At 29.0% G+C, this 19,871-nt stretch overlaps 3 protein-coding genes and 1 non-coding gene across 4 annotated transcripts; 3 read left to right on the top strand and 1 right to left on the bottom strand.

Annotated features, from left to right (window-relative positions):
- The first annotated feature begins 167 nt into the window (after nucleotides 1-167).
- On the top strand, nucleotides 168-7,512 carry LOC116775062 (zinc finger protein 62-like). The gene is made up of 15 exons (XM_032667866.2): nucleotides 168-510; nucleotides 585-716; nucleotides 783-1,178; nucleotides 1,406-1,528; nucleotides 1,697-1,821; nucleotides 2,316-2,390; nucleotides 2,800-2,929; nucleotides 3,944-4,062; nucleotides 4,426-4,489; nucleotides 4,667-4,686; nucleotides 4,764-4,845; nucleotides 6,202-6,324; nucleotides 6,569-6,679; nucleotides 6,754-6,869; nucleotides 7,269-7,512. Exons 1-15 carry the CDS (start codon nucleotides 403-405, stop codon nucleotides 7,435-7,437), a joined length of 1,893 nt encoding a protein of 630 aa, XP_032523757.2. The 5' UTR covers nucleotides 168-402; the 3' UTR covers nucleotides 7,438-7,512.
- Nucleotides 7,513-9,327: 1,815 nt separating this feature from the next.
- On the bottom strand, nucleotides 9,328-12,194 carry LOC116775319 (PSME3-interacting protein). Its single transcript, XM_061524716.1, has 7 exons — nucleotides 11,962-12,194; nucleotides 11,689-11,787; nucleotides 11,262-11,382; nucleotides 10,530-10,638; nucleotides 10,205-10,287; nucleotides 9,785-9,926; nucleotides 9,328-9,500 (listed from the first exon to the last, which is right to left on the bottom strand). Exons 1-7 carry the CDS (start codon nucleotides 12,056-12,058, stop codon nucleotides 9,417-9,419), a joined length of 735 nt encoding a protein of 244 aa, XP_061380700.1. The 5' UTR covers nucleotides 12,059-12,194; the 3' UTR covers nucleotides 9,328-9,416.
- Nucleotides 12,195-12,552: 358 nt separating this feature from the next.
- LOC116775128 (guanine nucleotide exchange factor MSS4 homolog) lies at nucleotides 12,553-13,861 on the top strand. The gene is made up of 2 exons (XM_032667950.2): nucleotides 12,553-12,864; nucleotides 13,040-13,861. The coding sequence occupies exons 1-2, from the start codon at nucleotides 12,718-12,720 to the stop codon at nucleotides 13,274-13,276; spliced, it is 384 nt and encodes a 127-aa protein (XP_032523841.2). The 5' UTR covers nucleotides 12,553-12,717; the 3' UTR covers nucleotides 13,277-13,861.
- Nucleotides 13,862-14,052: 191 nt separating this feature from the next.
- Trnav-aac (transfer RNA valine (anticodon AAC)) lies at nucleotides 14,053-14,125 on the top strand. The gene has a single exon. It is a non-coding gene; the product is annotated as a tRNA-Val (tRNA).
- The last annotated feature ends 5,746 nt before the right edge of the window (nucleotides 14,126-19,871 follow it).

Below are 19,871 nucleotides of genomic sequence, written 5' to 3' on the forward strand. Positions count from 1 at the left end.
CATGAACTTTTCTTTTTTTTCTTTTTTAAATTAGTAAATTATAAAAAAATCTCATGAGTCCTATAGTCTATTTCTCTCATAAAATATTTGATTACAAGCATTATTGCTAAAATTATAGGAATTCAAGGCAAATCATTTTTCCGTGAGAAAAAATAAACAACCATTTAAGTTTTAACTTAGTGTGTCATAATAAGTCATAACAAAATAGTAATGTTTATTATAATTAAAATTTATAACCTGAAGCCACCGATGAAAATAAAATTACATGCCATGGTCATAGGCTTAAGTTATCTAGCCTAAGGATTAGTTTATTTTATGTTATAAAACTAGTGCAATTCAAATATTCTCAACATCATCTCGAAAGGAACCTATGAGATTTCAAATTAATGTTATTTGAAAAATATGTCGGAAATAAAGTTATGCAGAATTTGTTTACAAACAGAAATTAAGCTTTACAACGTGCACCAATACCAACTGAAAACGTATTATGATGAAGTGATAAATAATATTGTAAGTTCTAGTGCATTTTAACACATTAAAATATGAAGTAAAAATGTCTTTTTATAATATATTATTGTTTGTAGAACTCCGATATGGATGATCTACCCCAATACTTCTGTTTCGAGTGTGCATATTTGCTGTATAAGTTTCACAAGTTCAAAGAAAAGTGTAGTATTGGTTATAAAATACTGACAGAGATGTTATGTCGAGGCCCAGTAAGTAATATTGTAATATATAAGGTACCTAATAGAAGCCACTTTCTTATCTCTAACACCTTACAGATAACCAACAACACAATTAACGATTCATATACATTTAACTCAAATATGAAACCATCGTTAAAGATAGTGAATGTGTTTGAAATTAACTATACTTTCAAAGAGGAGCCCAAATATGAAGAAATTCATACAAAAGTTGAGAATGTTGATACTGAAATTGATAACAATGTATCTACTGGTGAAGACAATCAGGATATAGATACAAATGCTAAATATATAGACTCACTTAATACAGAAGATGAGCTTAATATATATGGACATAAGAATCCAGATGAATCCAAATCACTACACACATATGATAATGAAAATGATAGTAAAAATGGAATACTAAGGCATAAGATCTCATTGGATGAACCTTTTTGGAAGAAACATGAAATGTCAGAAGAAGAAGCAGTCGAGGCAAGTTCCAAAAAAAAGTTTCCAAAGCAAGTTTTAAAAAAAGAAATATTTGCAATAAGAATTTGAGTATTGCTTTAAGAAAATAAGATACTGTTCTATAATAAGTTCCACAATAATGACTTATAAATAAATATTTAACTTAGATTAAAAATGGAGAAGTTAATAAATGCATATTTAATTTAATTATGATACTAATTAAAACTTAAACAATACCTTTCCGTTCCCAGCAATTCAAAGCAAGAGCGGAGAATGATAAATACAAAAGCGCACCATTCAAGTGTACAGATTGTTTCAAAGGTTTCTCAAAAGAGAATATATTAAAGAGACATAAAATCTTGAGGCATAATGAAGTAAGTTCAACATAGATATTAAAATTATATTATAATATAAATATATATAATTTAATAAAGACAGACAATAGATCCTTGAGGCTTTAGAGAAATAATCATTCCCTTAAAATGCATTCACATTCCCCTTAATAACTACTCCTAAATACACCTGTTTTATTTTTATTCCAGATATATAAAATAGAATGTCCATTTTGTCACATGCGTTTTAAGTTAAATTGTTTCATGCAGAAACATTTGAGGGGCCATTACACTAAGTATGAATGCAGGAGGTGTAATGTGGTGTATCCCTTGGAGTGAGTTATTATAATTACTTTATAAATTTAATTGTAACAAAAATGTTTGTTCAAAAAATGAAAATCGTGAGTATATGTATTCTGAAATATAACACACAGAAACTGAAATAAAATTAAATATTATAATATTTTAATTTCACAGAAAACCTTTTATTAGTCTTAACATATAGACATTCATTCATCTAGAAAGGCGACAGATGTCGTCTCTCATCTTTAACCTTAGTACAATTTCATATCGTCTTTCCAAATACGAACAGTTTTAATGTTTTTGTATCATAAATATTTGGTAGTTATTGAAATGCAATCTTGTATGAAGTGCTAGTAATATTCTTCAAATATAATGTAATGTATCATGTTTGTGTGTGTGTTGTGTTTCTATGTGTGTGTTTGTGTACATTCATTCACATACACACATGTGCAACACATACACGCATTATATTCATTGTAGTAGTATGGCAATGAATAACATATGATCAACAATATTGATCTTTCAGGGGTTCAGCATTGTTCCACGAGGAGTTCCACAGCGGTGTCATAAGAACCTGCAGACACTGCAATGAGGAGTTCCGGTAGGCTATGTACTCATATGACTATAATATGTTTATATTATAAGAAAAAAATATATATCTCAGGTATATGTGGTGCTGGGTTTAAACATTCTGAGCTGTAATGCCTTCAATACTATTGAAACAGTGAGCATTCAGATAAATGCCACTTATATAAGCAAGGACAAGGAAAAGTAATAAGATTTTTTTTTAAACCAGTCGTACAATCAATAGATTGTTTATCGTCATTTATGCAGATCTAAAGATTTCAATATTTTTCATGTTAAGAAATTCATAGAATAAAAAGTATCAGAATAAAAATGACAGTTATTGGTTTAAAATATTCCCAGACTAATTTATTAAGAAATTATTAGTTTAAGAATTATATTTAAAACATTTTTTTTTATTATAATGGTATATATGTATGTTTCAGTCACTCGTCAACATATTATTCTCACCTCCGAACACATAAGAGTGAGTTCGTGTGTTGTGTGTGCGGGTCGTCGTTCGTCAGCGAGGCCGGACTCCATCAACACAAGCGGATCAAACACTGTGACAGTGTTGTTAGTATTCACCAATTAACTAATTGTTGTCCGCGGCTCTGTTTATTTAATTGTATATGTTACCAACCACCAGCGACCTCTATCGTCGTGTCAATGACCTCATACTCTATACCATTCATATAATGTGCTGAGGTTTAATATAGCCTATCTCTTTTTCTGATGTCTAATCTACATAATTGGAAAGTTTCATCAAATTCCGTTCAGTATGTTTTGTTTGAAAATAACAAATATCATAGCAAACAACCCTCACAAACTTTTCCATTTATTAGAAGAATTATTTTTGTAACTCTTCAAGGAAACAGTGAATACGTGTTGGAGGCACACCTTCAGGCTTGATTTTTAACGTTCAGCGTTATTTCCTGTAATGTATTACAAAATGGTTGAATCCCGTATCTATAGTTTTCAAATACATATTGATACTTTAATGTTGCCGTTACAAAATTACAATGGTTCAGTACTATAATTAATTATAAGGATTATAGTGTATTATAATTAGCACGCCACGGATGGCGCCACTTGTTACATATGCTTTTACTGAGTAATTCTTTGACCACCTGTGACGTCATTTCCACTTACCATTTGTGTTGTCATTCGTACTTTACTCCTGCAGTACATTTTCCCGAATACAGAATTTCATCAAAATAGGTCCACTAGTTTTGTATGATTAAGTAATAGAAATTATATTCTAACAAACATACTTGAATTTATAGGAGTGTCCACCATGTTTTTGCACCGTCACACTACAATACCGAGCGATTTGAGTTCTTCATATTATAAAGTATAATTATTAATGACAAACGGAAAACGCCGCGTGTAAAGTTTGACGCTATAAATTTTTGTTGATTATGCTGATTTTGATTGATTACCTATTAAAATTTGGCACAAAAATACTAATTATCATATAAACTTCTATTTAAAAACATTAAAACTGACAGTATTTAAGTTGAAGCTAGTACTAAGGATATATAACATGTATCGTGATGCAGATATGTATGTTATTATAATAATTTCAAGGAATCCCCTGACGATGAGGAGATGAACACTTTTTGCACTAAGTGTGACATCAGCTTTGAGAGCAGGCCGGCCTACGACGAGCATCTGCTGCATTCCATCAAACACATAGAAGACATTGAGTTAGTATACATGGCGCTAATACTGGTGCATACCCAGCAGGGGCGCGCACACGGACTCGGGGGGGGATAGGCAGAGTATGTTTGAAAAAATACCGAGCTGGTCGCTGGCGGCGGCCGCTGCGAGGTTTCTTTTCACGTTGATAGATGGCTCTCTTAACAATTTTTCCAAAACGCGAATCAAATGACATTAAATGTCTGTAATCATTCGTCCTCCATAATGTATGATGAAAAGTCTGTAAGTAAGCATTAAACAATACAGGTTTAGTCGTTGTATGGGTAGGGGAAGCAGTGCTTATTTGTATCTATGGTGTGCACGCCACTGCTATTTTGGCTTTAACTTATATATATATTTATTGTTAACAGGAATGATAATGAAGTTGTTCAAGACAAACGGAAGAAGGTTTTGGGCAAGAGAATGAAGGAAAAGGTTGGGTCATGTTTATAGCTATATATAAAAATATGAACACTCTGTATAATATATATTAATTATAATGTTATCTGGTTTATGTTGTAGAAATTAGTATATATATACATTTGTCTCATAATTTTTTTTTTCAAAATCAGTATTAAAGTTTGTATATGTTTTGTTTTATCAAATTTTCAGATAACCGGTCAATTGTCCAAGTAAGTGTTGTGGCATTAATCATATTTTAAATAATATATTGAAACTGATTTTATTGATGCACGATGCATATGCACAGGAAGTCAAGGAATATGACTAAGTCGGAGAGGAAGAGTTGTAAGAGGAGAAGACAACCGAGGAAACCAACCACCTGTCATCAGGTTAGAGTTAAATATACATAATTTAAATTATATATATATATATATATATATATGAGTGTGTGTGTGTGTGTGTGCGTGTGTATGTGTGTGTGTGTAAATTTATAATTAGAATAATATGTTTTAGGTGTTTTAGGTGTTATGCAAATAGTTTTGAGGTCAATGTATGAAACACAATTATATTCTTCGCGTGATCTAACAGAAGTGACATTTGACATTAGCTTACGCACACGAGATATTTAATGACGAATAAATCCCAAGATAACATAGCTATTAGTCATAGTATGTATTATTTATATAATGTGTCGATTCTCATATAAAATATTAATTATTATATATAAAATTATCTAATCTAATGAAATATAAATACGTGTTTCAAATATTGATTCCGCTTTACACAGTTATATTACTGTAACTTCTTTATTACAAGATGTTTTCAAAGTCCATATTCTCCTTTTATTGCGATCTCGCCTATTCTGTTGAAGTATAACCCATGTGACCAATATTGGTTTTAATTTTTTTCATTTTTTTGGCTTAAATTAAAAACAATATTTCGATAATCATTGAATTTTTTCCAATCAGTAAAGAAAATATATAGTTTTCATATCGGCCCAAACAATCTAATGATACCAGAGGCGAGGAATGCCAGGATTTAATTCCTTCAAAATATTCCTACCCGAGTTATGTTTATTTAACAAAAGTATTCGTTTAACCCCATCTGCTGTTAATTCAACGTTATTACAGTCTTGCATCTTGATATTATTATTTATATTAATTATCATGTATTTCACTATTCTTATTAGCCTTTCGTCTGAGTGAACTGAAAAATATATGTACATTTTAAACAATACCGTTCACTTGTCGTGGTATCGTCGGACCCGTCTTAAGATATTTATATCATGTGCATTGATGTGATCCTAACAATTACGATGTGTAATTGAAGCTGCGTTTTCTTTTGCCTACTCACGCTGACATATGTCAAAGGATACAATTTTTTAACAGAATAGATCATTAGTGTCCCAATTTTTGATTTTTATTTATGTCATACTATTTAATTATAAAATGACAGTTAAATTCTATTTTAATTTTGGTGTTATATTTTATTTGTAAGGCTGACAAATCAGAGTAACTGCCAGACACTTTGATCGCGTCTCAAGGTGATATAAACAAATCGTTTCAAAGAACACAAAAAATACATCAGAATTAACATCCAAATTATGTTTTATATAACATCGGTGTGAGCTCGTACTCCTTGTGAAATATCTTTAAATGCGTTTGTTTATTTTAATGTAAGAAAAAAAGAAGTAAAAATCCTAATTTAAACCGTATTACGTTTAATTTCATGTGACTGTCCGGTAGTGCGGTAAACATTTCGACACCCAGGCTGCGTGCATGAAGCACCACGTGACGGAACATCCGCGGACGTCCTTCACGGCTCCGCACCAGAGACACATCTGTGAGATATGCGGAGCATCCCTCGCGGTGAGCACAAACTGAATTATATTATCCCACGGACTATATTTGTGTTGAACCCAGACGTAAGAATAACACATAGTTAGCAACAAAATGGTCTATATAATGTTAATAAATAAAAAATACGTTACTTTGGGTGCTAATTAAAATATGTCCAATACAAACTTACCAAGGCACGTGTTTGTCTTTTGACCGCTTTTAAATTAAAGTTGTCAATGTGTTTAATATTATATATGTGTGTGTGTGTTTATAGCCGGGGAGCGTCATCGCTCATCAGAACATGCACAGCAGAGAAAAGGTCCACCCGTGTGAGACGTGCGGCAAACAGTTTTATACGACCATATCTCTTAAGCGACACTCCGTGGTAAGTCACGTCTACCCTCGTATAGAGTGACAAACGAATTCTTTGCTATTATATCATATAAAATATATTTCCAGACTCACACCGGAGAGAAACCGTTCCCTTGTAGTTTATGCGACAAGAGGTTCACACAGAGCAACAGCATGAAACTCCACTACAGGACCTTCCATCTCAAACAACCTTACCCAAAAAGGTACAGCTCTTTATGAAAACCATAGTATCAAGAGCATTTCTAAATAATATTTTATAAAATGAACAAAATTGCTAAATAATTAATTTTTATTTTTTTTTAATGATTATTCAGTTTTTTTCCTCCAAAATCTTCTTTAAATCTAACTTAGCTTTTAATCAGATTTATAATTTTCCAGTAGAAGACCTTTCTCACTAAACTAACTAACTAATTCTACACATAATCTGAGTTTATAATTAACAGAGGAAAAGTAATTGCAACCTTTTTGTTAGACACCAAGAAATGATAACTATATCATTAATAAATAATATTTTGTATTTAAAAAATAAAAAATCTATATTTTGTTGACTAATAAATTTTATATATACATATATATATGAGTGTATATATATTATGTTACAGAAATAGAAGAAAGAAAAAGATGAATGATAGCATGGAAGAATCTCACAGCGAAGACTCCAGTGACGTGAAGACCAAGAAGAAAACAGTTCATGAACAGGGAGTCCAAGCCAGCGCTATCACTGTACAAGTTATAAGTGACACTAACAGCCTCTTCAACTTTTGTGGGTAGTTTGAATTTAATTTTTGTCTGAGATAAAAGGTGTTCAGTATTAGTGTTCATATTATAATAAAAATATGTGACATATTTTTGTTTTATTACCCTAAACAATATAATGAAATGTTAGTTCAGGTGATCTTGTTACGGTGACCGTAACATATAAACAGGCTGTGTACCTAATGTGACAATAATTGTTATGTAGTCTAATAACTTAATTTTGCCAATTTTTGGGCATCTTTCGCTTAAAGCGCCAACAGTCGGAGAATAACTAATTTTAAATCAGTTAGTAATTAATATAATCACAAAATCGAAATATTTATGAACATTGGGAACATTATGTGAGTAAAATTAATATTGTTCGGATTATACTACGCGTATTTTATTATTTTAAAAACCTACATACTCCCGACGTTTCGGTTACTTTGCAGCAACCGTGATCACAGGCAAATCTCGTCTGCCGTGATCAATGTGGGTAGTATAATCTTACTCTTAATACTTGCGACTGTCGTAGATCTCAAAACATTTAATGAGAATTTTATTATATTCCACAAATTTATCGTACAAATATCACATGTTGCATTACATAGAGCCGCGGAGAAGGCAAAAAAGTCCAAGGCTGTCAAGATAAGTAGGCGCGAGTCATAGCAGCTGACTGTGTAGTATTTATACATTTTGTGTAACAGAGCCATTGTGTGTGTGTGTGTTTTTTGGTCATTCAATAAATAAATACTACGACCACGTTTTATCATGCGTGTATAAAATATATGGCTGCAAATGCGAGGTTTGAAATTTGTAGTTGTATATCATTTTTACTATTGATCTACAATTAATAAGTTGAAAAAGCTATTTTCTCCTGCATCGAATAATTGCAGTAAACTTTTCAATGAAATGTAATCATACAAGTTACTATTACTAAATACTGACTACTAAAGTAACTACTTACATAGCAGAAGATACTATAGTATTTTTCAGATTACGCCGATTTTCATATATATTGAGATCTAAGATTTTCGCGAGTTTTATTCATGCCTCCTCTACCCGTGATCACGGTTGCTGCAAAGTAACCGAAACGTTGGGATTATGTAGTTTTTAAATAATAAAATCCGCGTAGTATATCCGAATAATACTAGTTTCATTTAAATTCATATATATTTTTAATGTATCCTCTACACCGTAATCGGTCTTATAATTTAGTAAAAACAGTCCAACAAAACGATGGGAAAGCTTTTATAATTTATTCTTCATTTACTGATTGTAATGTTTCATCTAAATTAAAAAAAATCCAATCCTAAGTATAGGAACGCAAGGGGTTATATATTGTAGACTTATTTACTCACTGTGTGGTTACATCACGCAGTACTTTCTACACAGTGGTAGGATATCGAAAATTATTCTTCGATATTGCTTAGAGATTAAAAGAATACCTTAAATTCGAATTAATTATCAAATTAATTTCACGTTTATTATTCTAAATTCTGTCACGCTGACAGTTACTTCGTTAACGCGCCGTTTTCCGTTTCAGTTATTATAATTTATTTTCTAAGATTTGGTAAAAACCTTTTTTTTGTAAAGACTATTTTTTATTTGTAATTTTTTTAAGGGAAGCATTTTATTTTAACGGTTTTTATCAAAAATATTTGTGTAGATTTTTTTGTTTGTCTTAAAGAATTCGGTATTAGATTGTCTGTTGTATTACCGCAAAGGTGAAGAGCTAACTGTATTTCAACAATAGTTTAATACAAACACGAAATTAATAATAATGCAAAGAGATATGAATCCTTAAAAGCTACACGAACTTTTATATTTAATCCTTATTATTAGTTTCTCTGACATTCTCTACCTAATTTACTTCAGGTGGTGTAAAAAACACATTTTATTCTAGACGAAATGAAATAAGGTAAATTACATCTTATATTTAATAGACACAATGAAATCTCTCCCAACTCCCTATATTTATAGCCCGAGGGCCTCACAATTTTAATTGCAATAAATTAATTTTTATCATCATCTTTTTTCTTATCAGCTTGATCTGATCTTCGTCCAAGCAGATCTCTTTTGTCAGTACACTTGTCATTCTGTAATAAAAAAATTACCAGACTTACACACACATAGAGAAATTTAACAAGAATTTGGCATATTATAGGCATAAACCAAAAGGTATTATATACAAGACTATAATACTTAATAAATATCTCAAAATTAATTTATATATTGATTAAATAAATTATTTCAATAAAGTATATATATATATATATATGTATATTAAATTTACAATATATCACATAATTATTCAAACATATACTAAAAATATAAAGATAATTACTAAAAAAATTTTAATGTAGAAAAAACTCATATATACATCATCAGATTCATCGCTGGACTCCTCGCTGGATGATGATTCATAGAAACCTAGCCCCGGCAGGACACCGATGCATTTCATGGCACCCAATTTGCTGGGGATGCTCGAATTGTTATTTCCATTCTTCAAATCTGGCTGACCGCTACCATGATTATAAATAATGATTTTATATTAATGATTTATATTAAGTTTTTATTCAGCATTTTGTGATCACCAACACATCAATAGTTATATTTTAATCTACTTTGAAGTGAGTTAGAATACTTCTTATTATTATCACTATTTTTATATTTAAAGTTAATTTTTAATCCTAATATGTTTTACAGTAAATTTTGATCTGTACATCTAAAAAATATTGATATCAATTTAAATTCAAGGGGTTTATATAAAGAAAACATTAAAAGATATATATATTGGAACCTTTGGCTGTGGCTAACAACTCCGTTCTTTGTCGGTGGACCACTGTCTTCAACTTCACTCGCTTTCCGTTTTCTTACGACCACCTGAAGTGAAAATCATATGTTATTATATATATCAATAGTTTAGAATATTTATTATAACATTAGAAATTATCATGCGATATCCATATTAATTTATTAGTATGCCAAATTGTTTTAAGATATTCAAACAAAGAATATCAACAAATTACAAAGTGTATAACGTAAGTACAAAAATGTAAAGGAATTTTAGATTGAGAAAAATTTTTCAAAGTGGAGAATTAACATGAAATATTATAATTTATTACCCCTTCGAGTTTGTTTCTGTTGTGTTGTGTGGGTGGAGCCTTAGTCGGAGCAAGTTGTGCCCTAAGACGACTCAATTCTTCACTCTCTGCCAGACTCGATACTCTTTCTCTGAAAATTTTTGTCAATTTTTCCACCCATATTAATTTCAATAAGTATTGGTGTCTGTGTGTTTATTGGCGTTGTTTAATTATTCCTCTTATTATATCATAATTGCTTTAAAAGTCGAATCTTTTGATAGCAGCTGTATTGTGTTAAATTGAAAATAAGGAATAAAAATATATAGGCATTGAGGATTTGAACCTATTTTCTCTGACACATTATATTTCAGTTGTTTTAACTATTAAGCCACTCTTCCTAGACATCAGTAAATTTTCAGTTTTCCAAATACATATGTGTATTCTATATTTGACTCGCACATTGAATGTTATGATTTAACCCTAAACAATAATTTATATAAAACTTTTTGATGCTGATCTTAGGAGTCTAAGCTGATGAAAAAGGCATGTTCATATCGTCAGTCTGTGATCACGGTTGTTGCAAAGGAACCGAAACATCTGGATTATATAGTTATAAAATAATAAAATGCATAGTGATATCTAAAACTATAGTTACATTTGAAGGTATGTAAGGTTGATAAAGAAAAAATGTGTGAAAAGTAAAAAAAAAACAGTTGTAATTACATTATATGGCCATTTACAGCATTTCATAATAATTCTAATTCATTATAGTACCTGAATTCCTTCATTTCTTTTTGTTCTTCGATGCTGATCTGCTGTGCGACCTCCGCTTTAGTTCTCTCAACCAGGTCTAAGAAGCCCACTTCATCATCATCTAACCCTCTTATCATATTCTCTGAAAATTTTATGAATTTTCCTTCACATATTCATTACAGATTTATTATAATACGATAAGGTTGACAAAATTCTTAGTTTTAATATTTTTCACTCCTATTCTAATGAGTTGAGTCCAATATTTTGTTTAAAACATCACTTTTTGACCTACTATACAATTTAAAATAAATTATGTTAAATTACTATACTGTGTTATATATATCTTTTTTTTTTCGTCGACTGGATTTAATGACTTTTTATTTCTCAATACTTTTATATTTATAGCAAATCTATACTAATCAAACATATTTTTCTAAATCCCACTCACTAAGTTTGTGTGCCTCTTCATATTCAGCTTCTTTCTTCATTCGCTGTTCCTCCAGTCGTTGGTATAGAGGCCGGGTGTCATACGCTTCCTCAGGCGCCTCTTTAAAACAAAAGGAACTACGTTAATCATAACGTAATTACCTATAGATTAAAAGACGGCCATTGTTAAAATGAAAATGTGCTTCAAGAATTTAATTCTTTATAAATTATTAAATGACATAATAATAATATTTATCTTCGTATAGCCTTTTTGTAAAATCATAATGAATTTAACCTTTTGGTTGATCTTCCGTTCGGACTTTTTCCCATTCTTCTTGACGCCGGCGTCTCGCCTCTAATATTTCTGATTCTGATATGAAACCTGAGCTCATTTTACGTTTATTTTGTTTATTGTACTGTTTGAACTTATGCGTTTATAACTTGTACACTTGATAAATAACAATATCTAATGAATGTTTTATCCAGATTTGTCAAATTTATTTGTCACTATCGTAAAGTCAATAACGACCTTGATAACAGTTGTATTGGGTTACAACATTAAATATGTCCTACTAACATTTCCATCCTAGTTTATTTATAATAAACTTAAAATGCTCAATATGATACATTAATAAATTTTAAGCTATAAAAAATTTTATATTCTTTCCATTGACAAATGTAATGTTTATATATTTTTTCATAAAGAACTATTATTATAATTTAGTATTCTTTTTGTTACTAATAAATTTTTCATATATATTTAGATACACATAGTAATTTTCTCAATAGTTCAGAATGATAAAACCAATTATTTAGCTATTAGATAGATAACTTTAGTTTGTACTGTCATAGCTCATAACTTGAATGACAGTCGAGTTCTATGCAATTGGCAATGACAAATTTAGTCAACACTGTTTTGAATACATCCATATTCTATACCCTTAGCGGCTTTTTAATTAAAAACATATTAATTAATATATTTACATTATTTATATAACAGATTTTTCTTTATATACCTCATAAACAAAACTTCCTAAAATATTTTTCAATAATGTCTGATACAGAGATCGTACAAAGTAAATCAGAAGAAGCTTCGAGTGATTTCGTAGAAGATGGAAGTAACAAATTGGTTGTAAAATGCAAATTTTGTGGTTCGAAAATATTAGAAAAGAAAACTGGAAAGTTTGTAGTACAAGAGGTTCATATTTCTTATATAATAACATATTTGCTTACTTTGCGATTTTTATAATAGGTTACTTTCACAAGTTAATTGACCACTATCATTTATAATAAATGTTTAATTGTGATGCATTTTTATACAATTATTTGAACAAAATTATAATAATACTATAATCTATTGTAATATTTTTCAGATGAATCTACCTCTAATGCATCAAGACACTAGAAAAGAAGGTGAATTACAATCAGAAAAGATAACTGAATTCTATCATGTAGAAAACATGTATACATTTGAGAACATAGGATTCACTCTCACCGTCGATAATTACAAGTACCTGAGCTGTGCCGACTGTGATGCGGGGCCGGTCGGATACTACGACATGAACACGAAACATAGTTATGTAGCATTATCTAGAGTAGAACACGCTTAGTTCTAGAAGAAAATAGAATAATATATATTCTATAAGTTTGAATTACTATGATATACATAAAGTAATTGTTTTATACACAACAGATGTGTACAATTTTATTTGACATCATACAATCTGTGTAATTATGAATAATAATTATGCATACATGCAATAAGCTTGTTGAATTACAGATAGGAGTTGATATTTTTTATGCATATTATGCTTTATTTTGTTGTATAATAAGGCCATATATTTTAATAGGTCCTATGGTCTGATATTTTAAGGTCTTGGCCTTATATTAAACCTGTTTTTATAAAAAGGACACTATTTAAATATGAAAAGTTTTATTTTTGCTCATTCTATTCATTCCAAATGGATGTTACTAAATAAAAAACATATTTGATACTTAAAATATTTATTTTATCATACAGTTCTGTGGGATATATTTTAAGTTATAATTTTAATAATGAACTGGTCATGCGAAATGTGCTTTTTTTTAAGCTTTGATAACTTTTATTCAGTATATTTTGCTCTTAGATAAGTTTAAATTGACTTAAAAGAGATTGTATACTACTTTTATATCAATAAATTTTTTTTAACAAATCACATTTATATTTTATTAATATTCAATATGTCCCTCTTTATTATAATTTATTTGTTCTTAAAAATTTTAGTTATCTTAAAAATATACTTATTTGTATATTTTATAAGGTAATTAAATTTTAATTAAAATATGAATATTATCTCATTTTAAATAGTTTTAGGAAATGTTGCTATATTATCATCCGCTTAACATGGTTTCCGTGGTGTAGCGGTTATCACATCTGCCTAACACGCAGAAGGTCCCCGGTTCGATCCCGGGCGGAAACATATTTTTGCAAAAATAAAATTTATTTTAAATATTTGTCAATTTGTTCTTGGTAAGATATTAATATCTATTAATGTCAATATAACTAGTGACTAATCAAATAGTATTGTCTTAAAATAACAATGAAGCGCCTGCATTATTGTATTTCAATTAAGCTCCTGCATCATTTTAATGGCAATTTATATTTACAATCTTCTAGTATGTTAAAATTAATAATGAATTTCACTTATTTTTGAGCACTTATCCACTGTTCATATAGTTTTTTCTATTATAGCAGGAACTATAAAATTTGTAAGGGTGTTTTTTCTGCGTATTAAAATTTTAAAGTAATTACATATTGTAGCGTTTTTTTCATAATATAATTATTATATTAAAAAAGATATTAAACGTTTTTGTACCTGAATCGTGACATCTCAATACACGATATCGTCTATCTGTGCATCTTTATTTACCGGTAACCAATAATTTTAGGTCATCTGTCACTGTCAGTTATAGCGACTTTTTCGTAAACAACAGTTATTGTGACCTGCTTCCTATTATGTAACAAGACTCAACTAGTGAAAACTTATTAGTATAATTTCTTAGTTCGGAATCGTAAACAAAAAACATCTGGTTTTCAAAGACTAAGTTACTTGTTAAAGAGTTTTATACATTAAATGTTACTTTTAAAGTAAAAAGTATCAAAAAAGACAGTACAGATGAAAAAATAACATTTATTTTAGGCTTTTTCGCAATCGTGTAAGTGTTAATAAATGACCCACGCGACTCTTCATATTATTTATGTAATAATAACACTTGTATAATAACGATTTCGTTCACGCAATGATGTGTGAATTGCAACAATGGCTTGTGGTTACATGTTTTATAGCTCGCAAAATAGCTTGCAGCTCTTTTTGTTCGAAATTAACAGCTTTAAAAACAAAAGTTTAGCGACGCAAGCAGCTCTAGAATTAGCGTTTGTTTGTTAATAGTAAAACAATGCAACTTCGGTTATCAAGATATAGAACTAAAAAACGCAACCCACACTCAATGATATACAAACAAAGAGGTTTTTATTGAGTCATTTACGAAAAAAATATAAGCGTAATCCGCTTATTATTATGCGAATTATTTGACAAAATATGAGTTTTAAAAACCTTTTCCATTTCTAAACTCGACCAAATTGAATGATTATTGTAATCAAGGTGAAATCAATTAAAGATAGTATTCCTAATTTTTTTTTATTGTTATCTCGTTTTGTTACGTCAATGTTTTATGAATTTTTAATTACATAAGTTGTATAAGCATTATTTAAATATTCTTTTGTATTCACATTTTACTATCTCTCATTGCATTCCGGTCAAGAACGGAATTCGATTCTTAAGAGTTCCGTATAAATGAAACGATATAATAAAAAATATGAAAATAACGTAAAAGATACCAAACAGTGACATAGGCCTTAATTGTTTGTTCCTAAACAGTTTGCCTGGACGGGTCGGATCGTTTTAAGTATTTTTTTGGTATACAAACTCATAATTTCATAAGGGAACTCTAATAATGTAAAATAATGCAAATTAATCCGCCTGCCGTATAATATGATCACTCAAAATTGTTACTAACAAAGTTTAGAATGTACAGTATTCGGTCAATTTCTCTTGTTTTATGTACAGTTAATTAAAAATATTAACATATATGTTTATAATTTAATTTCTAATAACAGTTTATATTTGACTTAATACATTTGAACAGGACCAAGTTTGTTTTCGCCGAACTTTGTTTTAACCATTTCAATGCTAAAGCAGTTCCCACAGACCATATAAATTATATTTATCGTAAAGACTATTTCTTTACGGTGAGTAACGAGAGGCCATTTACAAAATTAAATAAAAAATAAAAAGCGCCGGTATTCTAAAGAGATCATTCATGACTCATATAAAATGAGTGATGTATCTATTTACGATATATTTTTAAGATTTTTGTTATACTAACAATATCTATATCAAAAATCGTTTTTTTTTAAAATGTGGATGAATGGTCGAAAGCACTTAATGGAAAAGTAACGTATTTTTTTATGTAGGTTGTATATAATAATAATGAATATAGCCCATAAGAAGATAGCAATATATAGACTTATAAAGAATCCGGTTACGATTGTAAGCTGGAGAGACCAAATATTCTAGTATAGGTTTAATATTCTGTTTATTAATATTAAAAAAAACATCAAATATGAGTTCATTATCGTAATATTAAATATAAAAGCAGAAAAATGTTTTTTATTCAATTTCCCATCCATACAAATAATACCATAACTATCAATTGTACGTTTATTGCAAACCGGTCAATCCAATTTCGTTCATATTGCAATGATTTAAATTTCATCTGTGCATTCATTGAACTATGTTTAATGAAACTGTTTTTTTTTAATTCTTTTTTATCTGTTGTAACTGACATACATTTCTTGTCTTTAATCAGTATATTATATATTTATTAAAATAAATTAATTCCGCGTAAAATACTTTTTAAGTGCACGTCATATTGCAGTGGCTTCCTTGCGAAATATTCACTAAGTCTACATTCAACCATTCAACCTTACACAGGCCATCAATCTTAACATTCATATCGACTTGTCATTCGCCGCCATTATTTATGTCATCTGTTTAATTTTTACTTTGATGTACATGTTTGTACAAAGTGGACGAATTATTTTCGAATAAATTCTATGAAGTAGTAATCATATAGTAATGGTTATTGAATGAATCTGAATTATTTTATAATAGTTTAAGAAGTTACAGGCTCATGAATAATTATTCTCACAGTTCAATTCGAAACGTCTTCTTTCTTTTAATTTATTATTTAAAAATTATATATTCATAATGTGTCATATTTCTCTTAAATAAATATGAAATCTGAATGACAGTATTTCTAAATTTGAAGTGAAAAGTCAATGGAAACCTCGAAAGAGAAACAAAATTGGCTGTATATTTCAATGCAGCATATTGCAATGTTATCAAATAGTTTGTTATAATGTTGAATATAAAATATAGAAGGATATTAATTTAATGTAGAAATTTTTTTCTTCAGAATTATAGCCGGCTTCATACAGAAATGTGTCTAAACTCTGAAAAACATTCGTAAATACTAATAGACTATACATTTTATGTCTTAGAAATTATAAAATATGGCTCTTAATTTTTATTTTACTAATATTATGTTTCAAAATATCGTAACAGTAGTATAAGTATTGGCATTGTATGGTTTAGGAACTAGTAACAATATTGTAATGATCGATATTAGTGTGATTTAACTTTACAATGGACACGCAAAAATTATGTTAATGCTAATAAGTTTAAGAGATTGAATACAAGGATAATATATCTATGAATAGAGAAACAGACTTATGTATAAAATTAACAAATTGTTGAATTTATATTTGGTAGCACTTTGTTTTTACTGTCTCGATGAATCTAAAGGTGACATATGTAACAAATAAAAAAAAAAGCTATATAGGATTCACGGCAATTGGCTGAATAATGAAAACATAACTAAGTAAAGTTTTGTCTATGAAAATACTTTATGTTAATACTCATCTAAACTTATATAGATTTAGTCATGTCTGCTATCGGATCGTCTCTCGATATTTCGAACTAATATTTCATAACCATATCATGCAACGTGACCTTTTGGCTTTCAGTCTCAATACATTCTGTATAAGTACAACATTACAACATTTATTTGATGTGCATTTAATATTTGTATTAGCTGTACAATCACATAGCTTGATTCACAAAAGATACAATTAAAAAGTTTTTTGACAACGACATTGACAGAAATTAAACATTTTAATTAATAAAAAGCAAAGAAAAGAATTAAAAACCTTAACTTTATTATAATATATTCTTGTTGCATAAATCGATATGTTTAAATATATCAAATGTTATTATAAAAGATTCAATACATTAATTTCTAAGTCGCTCTTAGGTAGGGACCGTTAACTTTTACGAGGAACGTGTATGTTATTCATACATAACCAATTATATTTAATTATATTAACAAAGATTTATACATAAAACCTTTGAACCTTTGTTTTCATTTTAACAATTAACCCTTTCCACTTCTGTTAGCTTTCCTTACTTGTTATTCTATTTCATGATGTTTTCCCGCGGAATAACATATGTCAAATAAAAGCAAAAAAGTCGTTTGGTATTGTCTTTGATTTTATATCAAAACTTGTGGCTGTCATGTAGCTTTATAAATATATCATGACTTTAATCGTATGATACTACCTAAATTATTTTTTTTCTGTTTATATCCTATCATTTATACAATTTTTATTTGTGCTAATTTTAAATAATGTATCTTTCTCAGACTAATTAGTTACATCAGGAACCAAGTTTATAAGCTGAAAGTTTCTAAGCATTGCTTACTTGCTATTGCTACGCTTAATATATATAAAAATATATTTTTCTTGATAAATAGTATGATAACAAACAATTTCTTCGTATAAGGTCTATTTAATGACACTTACGTAAGAGCTGTGAAAGAGGATTAGGAGTCAAGTAAACCGTGGGATTTGATGAAAAATCTACACAGAACCAACTTCCGAGCGGATTTAAATACAAAGCCTATGAATTATTTACAAGTGAAAGTAAACGTTTACTACAGATCGTAACAAATTGATTTGTTTAATCATCAAGTTCATGGGATCTCTATACTTTAAAAAGTCTATGATACAATGTTGTGTTTAGTTTGAAGGGGAAACATATATTTTGTTATATACTTAATAACGCAAAAGTATTCTTGGCTTTACCTCAGCCTTTCACATGTTCAAAGATATTCATATACGATTTCATATTAAGGTTTCTGAACGCTATTTATAAAACTTCATAATAGTGAGTTATAAATTAGAAAAGTAAAAGTTATGAAAATATTCTTTAGATGGTAAAAAACTTGAGTCTAAATTACTTATTGCACACAGATTTGTAAATCAATAGAATTACTCATTTAAATTTTTTTAAAACAGTGTTCGGATGTATGAAATCTGTTTGACATTTGACATTACAGTCTCAGTACCCAGTTACTCAACTGTCATATTTACTTTCATGATTTACAAATTAACTTTTCGAAGACATTTAAATTATATATTTATGGCTAAAATTTTTTGTTAATTTATAGTAATTTTAAACATACATTTCTTTTTGAACTCAAATTCAAAAGCGAATCGGGATTTGAAATCAAAATTTTAGACCATTATCAACTAGAAATAGGAGGATTTATTTTATTTGTAACAATAAAAAAGTATGTATGAATGAAAATAATATTATCACGCAAATATAAACAGGGTAATGTGGCAGAGGATTTAAAATCAAGTAAGAATTCCAAGATTCATGATAAAAATTGTTTACTCAAATTAAATGATGATTTCTTTGGTTTGCGGTATACAAATCTATGTGCTCTTATTAACGTAAGTTCATGAGTTAAACATATTAAAGCGGTAGGTTTGTAGAATGCAAACATATAACTAGAGTAGAGTAAAATTCGCAAAGGATTTGTCATGAAATAGGTTTATTAAATGTCTCATTTACTAATATAACGGGAATAAAAAAAAATAAAAAATTCTTAAATCTTAATAAGAGTCGAACTACGAAGTAAATTTTCGTAATATATTTTGTGTAATTCATACAGATGTTAGAAATATTATACAGAACGGTAGAGTCCTTACTTACGCGATGCCTATTGAAAATATAAGAAACAACGTCGGGGTGACAGGCT

The sequence above is a fragment of the Danaus plexippus genome, chromosome 25 (assembly GCF_018135715.1).
Source record: "Danaus plexippus chromosome 25, MEX_DaPlex, whole genome shotgun sequence".
Taxonomy (NCBI): Eukaryota; Metazoa; Arthropoda; class Insecta; order Lepidoptera; family Nymphalidae; genus Danaus; species Danaus plexippus.

What these genes read in the sequence shown, in the direction of transcription:
- LOC116775062 (XM_032667866.2), top strand. Translation starts at nt 403, where the DNA reads ATGTCGGAAATAAAGTTATGCAGAATTTGTTTACAAACAGAAATTAAG. An exon ending in CACTGCAATGAGGAGTTCCG is followed by an intron (nt 2,391 to 2,799) that starts GTAGGCTATGTA and finishes TGTATGTTTCAG; the next exon opens with TCACTCGTCAACATATTATT. An exon ending in AAACACATAGAAGACATTGA is followed by an intron (nt 4,063 to 4,425) that starts GTTAGTATACAT and finishes TATTGTTAACAG; the next exon opens with GAATGATAATGAAGTTGTTC.
- LOC116775319 (XM_061524716.1), bottom strand. Translation starts at nt 12,058, where the DNA reads ATGAGCTCAGGTTTCATATCAGAATCAGAAATATTAGAGGCGAGACGC. An exon ending in GTTGTTAGCCACAGCCAAAG is followed by an intron (nt 9,927 to 10,204) that starts GTTCCAATATAT and finishes TAATCATGGTAG; the next exon opens with CGGTCAGCCAGATTTGAAGA. An exon ending in CCAGCGATGAATCTGATGAT is followed by an intron (nt 9,501 to 9,784) that starts GTATATATGAGT and finishes TTTTTATTACAG; the next exon opens with AATGACAAGTGTACTGACAA.
- LOC116775128 (XM_032667950.2), top strand. Translation starts at nt 12,718, where the DNA reads ATGTCTGATACAGAGATCGTACAAAGTAAATCAGAAGAAGCTTCGAGT. An exon ending in GAAAGTTTGTAGTACAAGAG is followed by an intron (nt 12,865 to 13,039) that starts GTTCATATTTCT and finishes AATATTTTTCAG; the next exon opens with ATGAATCTACCTCTAATGCA.